General features: G+C 39.8%; 1 protein-coding gene across 2 annotated transcripts in view; it reads right to left on the bottom strand.

Moving 5' to 3' along the window:
- cacna1ia (calcium voltage-gated channel subunit alpha1 Ia) overlaps positions 1–14,004 on the bottom strand; it is a 166,523-nt gene that overhangs the window by 25,341 nt on the left and 127,178 nt on the right. For both annotated transcript variants that reach the window (XM_057346063.1, XM_057346064.1), the window contains 10 exons: positions 13,717–13,842; positions 13,234–13,323; positions 11,389–11,581; positions 10,868–11,019; positions 10,547–10,656; positions 8,658–8,791; positions 7,309–7,379; positions 3,318–3,396; positions 3,097–3,218; positions 1,315–1,692 (listed from right to left, as the gene is read on the bottom strand). In XM_057346063.1, coding sequence (XP_057202046.1) covers positions 1,315–1,692; positions 3,097–3,218; positions 3,318–3,396; positions 7,309–7,379; positions 8,658–8,791; positions 10,547–10,656; positions 10,868–11,019; positions 11,389–11,581; positions 13,234–13,323; positions 13,717–13,842 — 1,455 coding nt within the window. The remainder of the gene's footprint in view (positions 1–1,314; positions 1,693–3,096; positions 3,219–3,317; positions 3,397–7,308; positions 7,380–8,657; positions 8,792–10,546; positions 10,657–10,867; positions 11,020–11,388; positions 11,582–13,233; positions 13,324–13,716; positions 13,843–14,004) is intronic.

Genomic DNA, 14,004 nt, shown 5'->3' with positions numbered 1-14,004 from the left:
TATAAGAACGTACAAATCGCATGCACTCACAATCAGATGCATAAACACATGCAGCTTCACTAGCTACTGAATTCATGTGCTTAACATAAATTCAAACCTTCAATTACAGTAGCATTCCACTGCTCTGTCTCTCCCTGTCCTCCTACTCGCTTCCCTCTTCTCTCAGCAGTTACATAATCTGCTGCAGAAGCTAAAAATGGACAGGTAAAGACAATTATAGCTCCACAATAGCTGCCTGATGGTGAGTCATCATTGTGCGTGTGAGAGTGCACATATATACCAGTGCACCACAATATTTGTCATAATTCTGTTTTTAGCAGATCTGAGAACATGCCAGGTACTGACTCCTGATTCGCATTGATGGATCTGATTCACTAGTTAATCATTTGATCCCGAACTTAATTACAAAAAAAGGTGATTAATTGTAGCTCAGTGTTTACATGTCGCGGAGCGTCGGAGACCGACACAAACGTGTTGCCAGGACGACAGGACCCAAGCTGGGGCGAGTCCCGAGGCTCTCTAATGAAAACGTCTCATTCTGCGCCTTTTCTTCCCCCTCATTATGCCTCTTCTGCCCTTTTTAGCAGACCCAAATCATACTCTGACTTCACGAGCAAAGGGCAATAACATTTTTCTATGCATGAAGACAAATGATTGTGAGAAAACGCTACACTTGTTCACACCGTCCAGCAGATATCTACTCATTTATTCATCCATTGGACTATATAATCATTAATTCATTCCTCCATCAACCAGCCATTCATCATTCAATCATCAATCCATATATCCATTATTAATGTGACCATCCATCAATTCAAACAAACCTAATCTTAATCAATCCTCTCTCCATCCATCCATCATTCAATCAATAATCTCATCTCTCTCCCGAACAGCAATGTGAACATCCATCCATCCTTTGTCCACCAGATCATAAATTCAAGCCATTTTATAAATGCATTCAAGTTAAGAAGTGTAAAGGGGTAGTTGACACAAAAATGAAAATTCTTTGTCATTCTTATGTCATTCCAAACCTGTATGTGACCTTTTTTCTTCTGCTGAACAGAGATATTTTGAAGAACGTTGGAAACCAAACCTCATTGGACTCCATTGACTTCCATTGTATAGACACAAAACCACTGAGACATTCCTCATAATATCTTATTTTGTATTCAACAGAAGAAAGACTCATATACAGGTTTAAATGACATGGGGAGAATAAATAATGCAATTTTTTGGGGGGGGGCGCATTCCTCCATTAACAATTTGTCATTCAATCCATCCCTCAACCCCTGCCCATTGCTGAATGTGTCCTACCTGGGCGGGGGAGTAGAGTTTCCTGGCACTGTTGAGTTCACAGGCTCCTGTGTGTGTGTTTGGGCAGTGAGGTGGAATAGCAGAGCTTGGGCCAGCTGCCTGAAGCCCCCCTCCACTCCTCTCTCCCCCTCCTCCTCCCAACCCTCCGGTGCAGCAGAGCGTTCCCTGGGCCAGCTCCAGTTCAATCTCTGCATCCATCTCAGCCTCTTCCTGGGCTTCTTTGTTTGAGTCGTCCAGGTGTTTCATCAGCACCGCCACGACCACATTGATGAGAACAAACTGAGCTGTCAGAACGAAGCTCACAAAGTACAGCGGAGAGATGAACTGCAGGCTGGGATTGCAGGTGTATTCGCCGGACGGGCATTCGCGAAGAGTGTCCTGCAAGAGTCGGGAGAGAAAGAGGGAGAGGGTTAGGATAAATATATTTAATCAATAAGGTGCGAGAAATGTTAAAATACGTTCTCCAACTACTCATATCTATGCTTGAGTTAGGAACGGCTAGCAACCAATCAGCATGCAGGACTGAGGAATTAAAGGGATAATTCACCCAAAAATCATCATTTCCTCACACTGTTGTCATTTCAAACCTGTATGGATTTCTTTACTCTGTAGAAGACAAAAAATATATGTTGAAGAATGTTGGTGATGGCACCCATTGACTTGCATTGATTTTGTGTCCATACAATAGAAGTAAATGGGTACTGCTGTTGTTCGGTTACCAACATTCTTCAAAATTTCTTTTGTGTTTTGAAGAAGAAAAAAAGCCATAAATGACAAGAGGGTGAGTAAATGATGATAACATCTAAATTGTTAAAGCAATCATTAAACTACAAAAACATTTACCACGGGCTCTACCTCCTAGATGCGGCTAGTAACCTGTACAGTACTCAGCGTGACAGACTTCCCCCTACTCCTCATATCATGTGCGGCATGATTAGCATACGCACTGCCGTTTCAAACAATAGGAACAAATCCCAGAATGCCACTTTCATTCGAAATTATTCTGATGTAATATCAACACTCTCTCTTTTTATTCACTCCAAGGCTGCAGCAACTGAGTGGCAGATGGGTGCAAGCTCTTTCTGTAATTTTGCTTGGCCACTCATGCGTACGGCCCGGGAAAAAATATAGTGGCTCTCTGCAGGTACGCAGGAGCTCAGGTTGTAATTTACAACTTTGATTACGGTGCTTCAGCTGCCAGGAACCCACTGCAAGCTTCCATCACCTATAAACCTCATTGGGTGTGTGTGTCTAATGGGGGAGCTTGTCAACCTCCATCAAAAACCCTTTGGTGTGTGTGGGGGCTGTTCTGCATCGATATCGCACCGATATGTTCTCATTTATTCAGGTGCCCATTACCACTGGGCTGAATGCGCTGAGCTAGTAGTTTTTCCATTATATAGCTATATAAAATATAAAATCCCGGCCGGAGAGAAAATGTAAAACTAGGCAGATTCTCTTCATATAGGTTGATAAAAACTCAGTGCTTATAAACTTATTCTTATAGATTTGCATTAAAGATGATGAAAGAGGCTGTGGTAAAATACTGTGCAGAGGAAAATGAGGAATAAAGAAATGACACGTAAGGAATAAAGAGCTAAATCATCCAAATATGATATATCCAGATGAGCTAGACACATTGTGATATTTTAAATTTTTTCTCTATTTTGGTGGCGTAATGCAACGAATATTTCACATATTTACTGTCACTTTTTGGAAGAAAAAAATTGAAGAAACTTTAAATGAGATTTTATTGTATGTCTTTTGAATCTAACTTTTTACCTTCATAATACCGTTCCAGTTATCACCGGTGGAAACCTGGAAAAGCGTGAGGAACGCCATGCCGAAGTTCTCAAAGGTGGCGTGGCGACTCATGCCCTCACACGGGTAGTCCTCATTACACACTGCAAGAAACAAACAGAGCCATTAGACAAGGAAAAGAAAGAGAAAATGGGGGGCAACAAATAAACCAAAAAGAGGAAAGAAGAGTCATGTGTTTTTACCCAGCTCTCCAAACAGCTCCACCCCCAGAGCAGCATAAATAAAGAACAGAAGCATGAAGAGCAGGCCAAGATTCCCCACCTGAAATACACCAAATGAAAATCTCATTACTAAAACCAACACACATAAAGTAATCATTTAGCACATGCTTTTAAACCACCAACCTAAGTGAGGAAAAATAGAAGCAAACAAGCTTTTATTTACATAGATTTTAAGAATTTATAAGAGTTTATGTATTAAAACTCTTAAGCTCTGCAAAAGTCTTTAGTCTTATAGCTAAACTTTCTCAGTTCCCAAATCGCATGTGGAAATCCTTGTGTTGCAGAGGGAACGTCGCCCTGGGGCTCGGCACAGATGGAACGAGCGCCCGGAACAGACATAACAATAACAAAAAACAACGCAATCTTTGTTTCTGCAGTTTGTGTCCCTCCGCAGTCGTAGGCTAAGCCACTGTTGTACCGGTTTCCCTGCAGCTAAATGAAGCAGAACAAATGTGTGATTTTACAGAAAGCGCATAAATGATTGATGAGACTAGCGGTCATGTCACAGGCGCTGCTCTGGGAACAGAATTAACCCTCTTAAGGGAGGAAATGACCTGTGTCCTAACACAGCCAAACCTCATGGAGGCTCAAAACGCCAAAGCTAGCACAAGGATACATGTGAATTTAGGCTGGATTCAAAAGCACGCAGTCGATGCAAATCACAAAAAGAGCTAAGACAACAGTGAGGAAGAAAAACGCACAGGCGCTAAAAGCTAGCCTAAAGTGGCAGTAATTACTAAAACAGTGTGAGAGAAGCACTGAATGAGCAAATGGTGAATAAAACAATCAGCTTAGATCACGTTAAAGGGATAGTTCACCCAAAAATGAAAACTCTGTCATCATTTACTCACCCTTCATTCATCGGAATAAAGTAATTTATACAGATATGAAATTACTTTATTCCGATGAACAAACAGAAAGATATTTGGAAGACTGTTAGCAATTTTCAGGTCTGGGACATCATTGACTACCATAGTAAGAAGAATTAAATGGTTGTCAAAGGTGCTCGAGAACTCTTTGTTTTCCTAAATTCTTCAAAATACCTCAGTATAAAAAAATACAATATTTTTTTCTACTATGGTAATAGATGATGTCCCAGAACTGAAAATTGCTAACATTCTTCCAAATATCTTTCTCTGTGTTCATTGGAACAAAGAAATTTATACAGGTTTGAAACAACCTGAGGGTGAGTAAATGATGACAGATTTTTCATTTTTGGATGAACTATCCCTTTAATGTAATTTGTACAGTGGTGTAATGCGTTTGGTCATGTTGTTTTATAGGGCGTGTCAGTGGGTGTGATAAAACAACAGCTGAGCTTTAATACCATTTAATGCAAAGTAATGGCCTATCTTTCTGTAGCAGGACAAAATCTTTGTAGCGCTAGTGACAGACTAGAGAGAAACTGACTAGCTAAGCACTTTGAGAGAAATATTACAAACCGAAAAACCTTAATGTGTGTACAACAAAACTGCTTCATTTTACTAAAGAGGCCTTTGTGGTTGTGTTGTAAACAGTTTTGGATTCTTGGGTGTATTCTCTCTAGCTCTCTAGACCTGCCACGTGCCATCTCACTTTGTTGGCTCGAGCAAATAAAGTTTGATCTTTTGACACCTGGAACTTTCGTCTGCAAGATTTATCTTCAGCATTGAAAAGACAACACCAAGTGCCTATATTGCCCAAAATGATATGTACAATAGAAACTGTGGTAACAGATTACATTGAAAGCTTTAAAAGTGATAACATGATATTCAAAACATATCATAATACATAACACAATATCATTAACATGTATGATAGCAATTACACTGTCCATTAGCATCCCCATGAAATCAAAGTTTTTTCCCTGATAGCACACATACATCTTTGAGACGTCTATATGATGTCTGCATTAACATTTTGTCTGCAACGTATTTTTTGTTTGCTTCTGCAAAACGTCTTTGAGATGTCTCCTGTCAGATGTCTGTAAGATGTTTAGGATTTAGAATGTATGTAAAACTGCTTTTCCTAAGCTGTTTATAGCAAATGGTTTTGCACAGCAGATGTTTTCCAGATCTTTAGCAGACGGCTTACAGACAAACATGTGCTATCTGGTCTGGCTTTTGGTATGAATATGTTAACCTTGTAAGGATATCAATTAACTAGTGTGCTCAAAAAACATTTACAAAATCATTTTTAGAAAAAGAACATTAAAAACTAACAATATGAATTTGACATCATTTTTATGCACTTCTGCACTTCAATTTCTCAACAGACTTCAAGGTTGTGAGGTAAACTAAACACTATTGGCTAAACACTTAACATTCTTTTAAAAGGGGAGAAGCCACTCAATATGTCCCCATGAACTTCCTGCTTTAGTTGCCCTTTAAGGCACTTGAGTGGGTCTCTAAAGAATTCCATGGCACAACAAAACTGTGTATCTAAAACCAGTATTACAACATTGTACTTTAATTAGCATAGGCTATTTTGTTAGTGTAGTCTGTAGTGTCTGTGTAATATACTGAGAAAAATATAAATGACTAGTAATATACAAGTAGAATAAATGAGCAGCATTTCTAAAAGAACTAGAAAGAAAATGAAGAGGCATTTCTGGATGAATGTGCATAATGTGTGGCCGGTCTATGGGAAGTCTGCGTGAGAATTGTGTGGTGAGCTGGTGTGCCTGAGTGACTCTTTAATGGGCTGCAGTGTTAATTACCTCACAGATGCCATTGGGGATAAGACGTTGGGCCCAGCAGTAATGAACATGGGATCAATATCCACAGAGGAGTAACGGTTAACTCCACCCTAGAGATGTCTAGCCAGCAGATCTCTCCGGAGGCACTTACTGTACAATTCTGTTACCAACAACCTACTGTGTGTCTGGTATAATAACTGTGTGTGAATATGAGAGGGATTTCGAGGGCTTTGTTTTATTTTGAATTTTTTCATTTTACAGCTCCTCAAACTTTTCTACAGAACACTCTATGGGGTGTGGGTCACTTTCCTCTTATGCCCTCCCAGATAGCACAGGTATGTCTGTAAGATATCTACTAAAGATCTGGAAAACATCTGCTGTGTAAAAACATCTGCTGAGCATCTTAGAAAGAGCAGTTTTACATCCATTCTAAATAATATACGTCTTACAGACATCTTCTAGATGACATCTGACAGAAGATGTCTCAGAGACGTATTGCAGATGAGCGAACAATAAAAAATAAATTTTACAGATGTAAATGCAGACATCAAATAGATGTCTCCCAGATGTGTATGTGCTATCAAGGGTAAGAAACGTCTTACTTAGAAGTGCTTTTATTGGACTTATTCCCCTTTCGACAGCCTTATTTTTATTTCCCTATATACATATATACAGTAATGCATTTTAGAGTCAATGTGTCCCTTTTATGTTGTACGGTTTTCCGTTATATTGCACTTTTACTCTGTGAAGCACCTTAAAAAATGTTTGCTATATTAAAAACACTATTTTCACAGACAAGGCTTAAGACTAGTCCCAGACTAAAATGAATGTGTGACCTGTCATAACTGAATATAACTTGCCCAAAAATATATTAAAATATATCAGTGCCATTGTTTTGTTTCGAGATACACACCCGTAATGTATTCTTCTTCTAAGAAATTTTTATAAAAGCGACATATATATCTTAATTCAACTATAGTCCTGGTTTAAGATAAACTGTGTCTGGTTTATATCAGATTATAATAAAATGGTGCGTATGCAAAAGCAATCACTGCATTCTTATTCTGCTCTTATCTGCCCTTCAAGAGTGAGCTTGTGATTCCTCTGCATCACCAATTTTCATGGGCCGATGAGCAGCCTGTTCCTGTTGCCATCTCTGCTTGGATGACTTCCTCTTCCTCATCTCTTTGAGCCAAACCAAAACGTGACCAAAAAGAGATGAGGGTGACGGTGCCACGGTTCAAAAGATGTTGAAGTTTGTTGATGTATTGTTACCTGTGGCAGGGCTTGAACTACCGTATCCAGCAGGGCTCTCATTCCTGTGGCCATCTTTAATAGCTTTAACACTGTCAAAGAGAGAAAGAGAGAGAGATGTGAGCAAGAACGAGTTACCAGTCAGTGTGCGTTTGTCTGTGAACGGCTGAGCCTTTCAGAAGGAGAAAAACAAAGTCTATTAACAGAGAGCGGCGTAAATGACCCTCCCAAACCCCCGCCCACCTTGGTTTAATTCCAGCGTAAACAGCTAATGAGGAGGGAAAGAAAAGGTCAGGACTAAAATTAAACCTTCACACTGTTGCCGTCCGTCCATACGAAGCAGGCCACAGATAAAGAGTGATGGCACACTGACTCAAGTGATGGCTAGGATTAAATACCAGATAAAACTCTAGACAAACAGATCAATCCTTAATAATACAGCACCTCCGACCTGGGAAGATTATCATTTTGGGTATGGTGTCATTTCTAAAGCTCATACTGGGTAATGAGGCACGCGTACCGGCCACTGATCCGCTATTAGTGTGAAATGGTGAGAAGAAAATGAGAGGAATTTGCGAAGATAAATAGAATTACAAGAACATTTGTAACAATATTCTGTACATGAAGAAAGCTGGTTTACGTCCACCGAGTGATTTCAGGCTGGCTGATTGAAAGATGCACTTGTTAAACAGCACTTTGAGGGGAAACAGAGCTTGTACTGATGGGGTTCAAGTGACTGAACACGAGAACAGGCATCATTTACAGTATTCAGACGCGTTGGAAGCTCGCCCTAGCGGTTCAAGCACATGCAATACACATTGAGCCGTGGCGCTCATAACAAGTTCAAATCTGGTCTGCGATCCCATTCTCTCTCTCTCCTTCCATTATTTCCTTCCTCTCAATAAAAACAGATGAAAAAAAGATAAAAGGCATGAAACACCGGCTGTTGTGGAGAACCGCTGACTATATTTCAGAGATTAGGCTGGAAAGAATGTGTATCCAGGCGATTATAGGATTGTAGGTCTTATGCGGCCTGAGCCCCCTATCTGAACGTGAGCTGTGTGTCAGAGGAATCTCACAGTGTTTATGAGATCAAATCTGTTTTTTGAAATCAAGATCAAAACCGATAACTATATAATACACAAAAAAGTAAAATCCTAGATGAACTACTCGACCTCAATAACCTCCACAGCTGACGGACGATCGTGACGCATCCATACTCGTAAGAACTGGATTTAATGGCAAGTAACCATAGATAGCTTACTGTACCCCCTGTTTTCAGCAAATTTTCCCATAATCACACATTTTAAAGGGCACTGACAGCTTAATCGCAGATCTAAAGGGGAGCTGAGATAAAAGACGTGACTAACCACGGGCGATGCGCAGGACCCTCATGATGCGTATAATGGTGGGGTTGATAGGAAGAGCAGCACTGATCTCAATCTCCTCCAGTGTGATGCCCATGATTGACAGCAGAACTATAGCCAAATCCAGCTGGTTCCACCTGCACGTACACAAGGAACAGATTTGCTCATTTATGCCAAAATTCAACATTGATGCACAAGCTTTTCCGTTTAGTTTCGGTTTGCTCTGGTCATGTATTCTCCCAGAGAAGTGGCTCAAAAGATATTAACATTTGAAGCTCGGTCTGGTCCAACAAGCAGCTTGGGACCTGGACTGTTGCTAGGGCCCACTTAATAACACCCAATTAAGAAGAATTAAGGACCCACTCCAGCACAAGTGTGACCTCATTTGCTAATGCAAGACGGGGAAAGGCTTGGTTTTTACGCCACGGCACAAATCACAGCCGGCCACATCTGTAGCGCTGGAACTCGCCGACGCCACACCTGTCGGCACACACACCTCATTCTCCACGGCGCTCGTAATTGTGACCTAGTTAAGAGGCACAGGGAGCAACAACAATAAATAATGGCTGTTGAAAACTTTGTGGCGTCATGCGTGAATAAAAAAGACAAAGTGGAGAGCGGGAGCATGTTTGTTTTTCTTTATTTTTTTAAATGGGCCATTGCTGTATATATTCTCATAAAGTGCCAGGACATCTGCGGCCAGGCGAGAACCCATGCTCGCCCGACGCACACTGATACGTGTCAGTATTCGTTCATGACGGGCTGAAGAAAGCATTCCTGTAGTCTGTCTAATGATAGGAGTTCTATTAGGGGAAACAGACACAGGAGAGAGATTTCATTAAACCCCCGAGACAAATAACCCTATTCACACTCTCTCTCTTTCTCCCTCGCACTGCAGTCAGGTGCACTCTGCTCTATTAACACCACACAGGGCTAATTTTATTTCTATCTGCAGTCATAAATGCAAAAGCAGAACCAACATTTTTTGCCAAAATAGCACCCTACAGTGTCAGAAACAACACGGTAAAGTGGATTCGGTCAGGAATCATTCGTTCAATTATAGGAGCGGAAACATAAGAAGACCAGAAGAGAAAAAACCTGTGTGCCTCTGTTTAAATGTATTTTTAATTTAATCCAAATGCTTACATGCAAGGTTATTTTAGTTTACTAAAATTAAAACTTTGACACGTTTCTGTTCATTGAAATCAAATAAAATACTGACCTAAAAATTATTGGAAAAAACTTAACTGAAGGAAAAATGTAAATGTTGCCTCAAAAATAAACTGAAATAAGTTAAAATCATTAAAATTATAACAATAAAAACAAACTAAAAGCTTTAATAAAAATGTATTAATATTATATAGCAACATACTGTAAAAATAAACAAATAAATTATAAAATGCCAAAAGCATATTCCAAAATATTTCAAATAGCTAAAACTTTAAAATAAACTACAAATTAAAACTAAAAATCTAAAAAATAAAAGCTAGTTTAAAATATTACTAAAACTATAACGTCAATTTTTATATTTACTGTTATATTTATATTTGACCATTATATATTGCGTTTTATTCTTCACTTAGCATCTTGTTGTTATTGTATATTTCTTATTTTATGTAAAGTATAATGCTTGGGAAATATTGTAAGTACACAATCGTGCCAAGTACCTTTAAACTGAATTTCAAAAGAAATGAAAATGAGAAGAAGAGGAGATATTCAGAAGGGAGGAGAGAAAAAAGGTGAGGAGATGAGAGAAGACAGAAGTCGAGAACACGAAAGAGGAGACATGAAGAAAAGTAAGAACAGGAAAAAGGTAATGTGAGAGAGCAGATAAGAGGAGACGGGAGGAGACATGAAGAAAATAGCGGAGAGGAGAGGAACAAAGTAAATACCTGTCTTTGAAGAAACGTCGGAAGCCGAACGCGATGAGCTTTAGGACAGCCTCCAGCACAAAGGTGCTGGTGAAGAAATAATTACAGTATTTGAGCGCGATCTCCAGAGACTGAGGGGAGGAAAGATACAGAGAAAGAGGAAGCCGGAGAAACAGGAAGAAATCAAGAGAGATGTGAATGGTTAAAAGACTTTCGTCTCAGGTGCATAAAATCTGTCAAAGCGGCCACTCACACATTCGTAATATAAGAATACAATTGATTCCATCAATGTTATGGTAAAGCCCATTCAGTGTTGAATATTCATGAGGTAAAGTGACTTACATGTGGCTGGCTGTAGTGCTCGAGTGACATAGTCACGACGTTCACGCAGATGATGAAGGTGATGAAGATGTCCAGGTAGTGACTGGTGCAGAGTGTGTGGATCATCAAACGCACATGACTATAACTGGCGTAGTAGGGTAACTTCTGGGCCTCTGAGAGAAACAAGTACTTGAGTTTAGAGTGATTAGGGACCTTTGAAGCATGCCATTACAATCACCGACATGTGTGTGTATCTAAAGATAGCCCACCCACCCTCTCGCCATATGTAGGCTGGCGTAGGCAATGTCACACTCGGTGACTTCCGAACAAACTGCCATACATTTTTTTTTGTTTGTTTGTAGGGCACTGTTTACATGAGCCACTGATCACAAAACACCTGTGCGGTCTCTCCATCTGGTTAACACTATTACCACATGCCTGGAGAATCAAACTGGTTGTTCAGCAAATCATGTGCAAATCAAATCATCCGTTTTTATTCGTTACCACTGCACTCCCTCCTTCCAATCCCCTATCCTCCTTACTTCTTCTTTTCTTCTCCATGCGCCTCAGTCTCTTCTCTTCCCTCCTCTTGGCCTCCTCCACCTCCTGGTGCTGTCGGCACTTGTGGAAGTTCTCCACCACCACGCCCACGAACATGTTCAGCACGAAGAAGCTGACGATGAGGAGGAAGGAGATGAAGTACAGCAGCATCCACGGGTTGTTATTTATTGTGGGCTGATAAATGAAACATGGGAAAAACAACACAAGACATTGTCAGGGTTTCAAATGTAATTTAACAAGATGCAAAACAGAATCAACACAGCCCAGTCTAAAAATCAACACGCGGTCACTCATAAGCTTGAGGGTAAATTGGTCAAATTACGATAAAGTGAACTTCGCCGCGGCTTTTGCATGGTTGCTTAGCAGCGGCTTGATGTGAAACAAAGACGGCAAGTCTAAATTAGCTCATTGGAAAACAAAGGATGACCAAGCAAATGGTATGCGGGACACTTCCATCTGTTTTCACACGTAGATTAGATCCTGCAGCGGACTCTGATGAATGCAGATGGGGAAAGAGGATGCAGCGGGGAAATTACACGTGCTATTTAATCCATGATTTTTCGCTCTACGTTTGACTCTCTGGAGATGTTGGGCTTCTCCTCTGGGATGAGGTCTGGCTGGAGGCCTACACTTAATCAGTATGTGTCCGTCGGTTAAGGATGCAAGCTCACCGCTTTTTCGAACCGAGACTTTTGAAAGTGATTGCTTTTTAGCTTTGAAGCCAAAAGCATGTTAGTATTCATGAAGCTTATTGTTTGTAGTCGGGATTAAATGTTCACTGTTGAGTGTTTATTCCTTAAAGCTCTTTATTTAAATTTGAAGACAAAGGGAACACAAAACAAAGTGACTTTTCTTTTGTTTAAAGACCTTCAAATACTTTAAGAAAAAGTACAGCAGAAAAAAAATTAAACAGTTTTCTAGACCTAGACACTTCTAGACCTTTTAAACTCCGCATGATGCATGGATTGTCACTGCTGAATTACAATTATTCCATCATTTGTGCATTAAAAGTCTGTGTAAACAAGCTTTTTATTATATAAATGGAGGTTTAGCAGCGTGGCATCAAGGTGTGAATTCATTAATGACTACATTTTTGGTGTACTAGCTCATTTCATACTTAAAGGGATAGTCCACCAAACATGAAAATTCTGTCATGAATTATTCACCCTCAAGTTGCTCAAAACCTATATACATTTCTTTGTTCTGTGGAACACAAAGAAATATACTTGGATGAATGTTAGCAACTAACATTTCTGTGGCACCAGTGACTACCATAGTAAAGAATATTGTATATATTTTTCTGTTAAACACAAAAAAAGATATTTTGAAGAATTTAGGAAAACAAACAGTTCTAGGGCACCTCTGACTACCATTTTTTGACCATTACAGAAATCTCAGCTGCTCACATTCTTCTAAATATCTTTCTTTGTGTTTAACAGAACAATGAAATTTATACAGGTTTGGAACAACTTGAGGGTGAGTAAATGATGACAGAATCTCAGAATAGGTGTAGACCCTTCAACACCGTGTCTACACCGGACGCGACACGACAAAAGACATTAGAAACGCATTAGAACCCATTATAATTTAAAATTTTGTCCACACTGAATGCGGTGCGGTGCAAAGCAACAAACCCATTGAGAACAAACAGGTTGTCATGTCGCGTCCAGTGTAGACAATGTGTAAGACTTCATTTTATCAATGCCACAATGCCATCTTAATGTGTAAGAAACATATAGCCTTGGTTTATACTGCATTATCAGAGAATGGCTGTCAGGATGAGACATCCATCAACTTGATGGGATGTTACGTGAAGGAGACGGTACCTGCTGGTCAACTCCTACTGCATCCAGACCATGATACATGATATTGACCCAACCGTCCTTTGAAGCCAGAACAAACAGGGACATCAAAGCCTGTAGAAACACAAAGAAGTGCACACGTGCATATGGGAACATACAAGAACACACACAACTACATGTGATGCAGGTATGTAAGAAAGGTTGTTATAGAGATTTACATCTGGTAGATTCTTTAATCCAGTGCATTTAGTAGCGATGAACTAGAACTTTCCTTGCAACTAAACCCATGATCTTAACATTGTCACCATTTGAGCTATATTCATAGTATATAAGCTGTAATTATGGTATAAAAGAACACACAACTAAATAAACATGGACACTTGTTAAAGTATATCCAACATATTCACACAAATTGAGTCACTCAGTAATTGATATTTCGCGAATATGACATAATATGACGGACCTTTAAGATGCAGTGTGACAAGCCCAGTCTGAGAACAAACTAACCTGCCCCAGGTTGTCAAAGTTGTACTTGTGATGGACCCACTTGTAATTGGCCGAGAGACAGTCAGACTTGTTGGTGATGTTTTTGACATCCAGGCCTAAGCAGTAGTAAAACTTGCCTTTGAATAGCTGCTCAGGCAAAAAAACACAACACACACTTCCTGTCACTCAGCACCACACGTCTCAAGCATCACTTTAATAAAACTGTCAAAGCACTGTGGGATATTCGGAAGAATAACAGTGTTATGAAACGAGACCAGGAGAGAATAAAAAAGCATTTCTCTATAAACA

The sequence above is a fragment of the Triplophysa rosa genome, linkage group LG11, assembly GCF_024868665.1.
Source record: "Triplophysa rosa linkage group LG11, Trosa_1v2, whole genome shotgun sequence".
NCBI classification, from domain to species: Eukaryota; Metazoa; Chordata; class Actinopteri; order Cypriniformes; family Nemacheilidae; genus Triplophysa; species Triplophysa rosa.
This window is presented reverse-complemented; position numbering and strand designations above follow the sequence as displayed.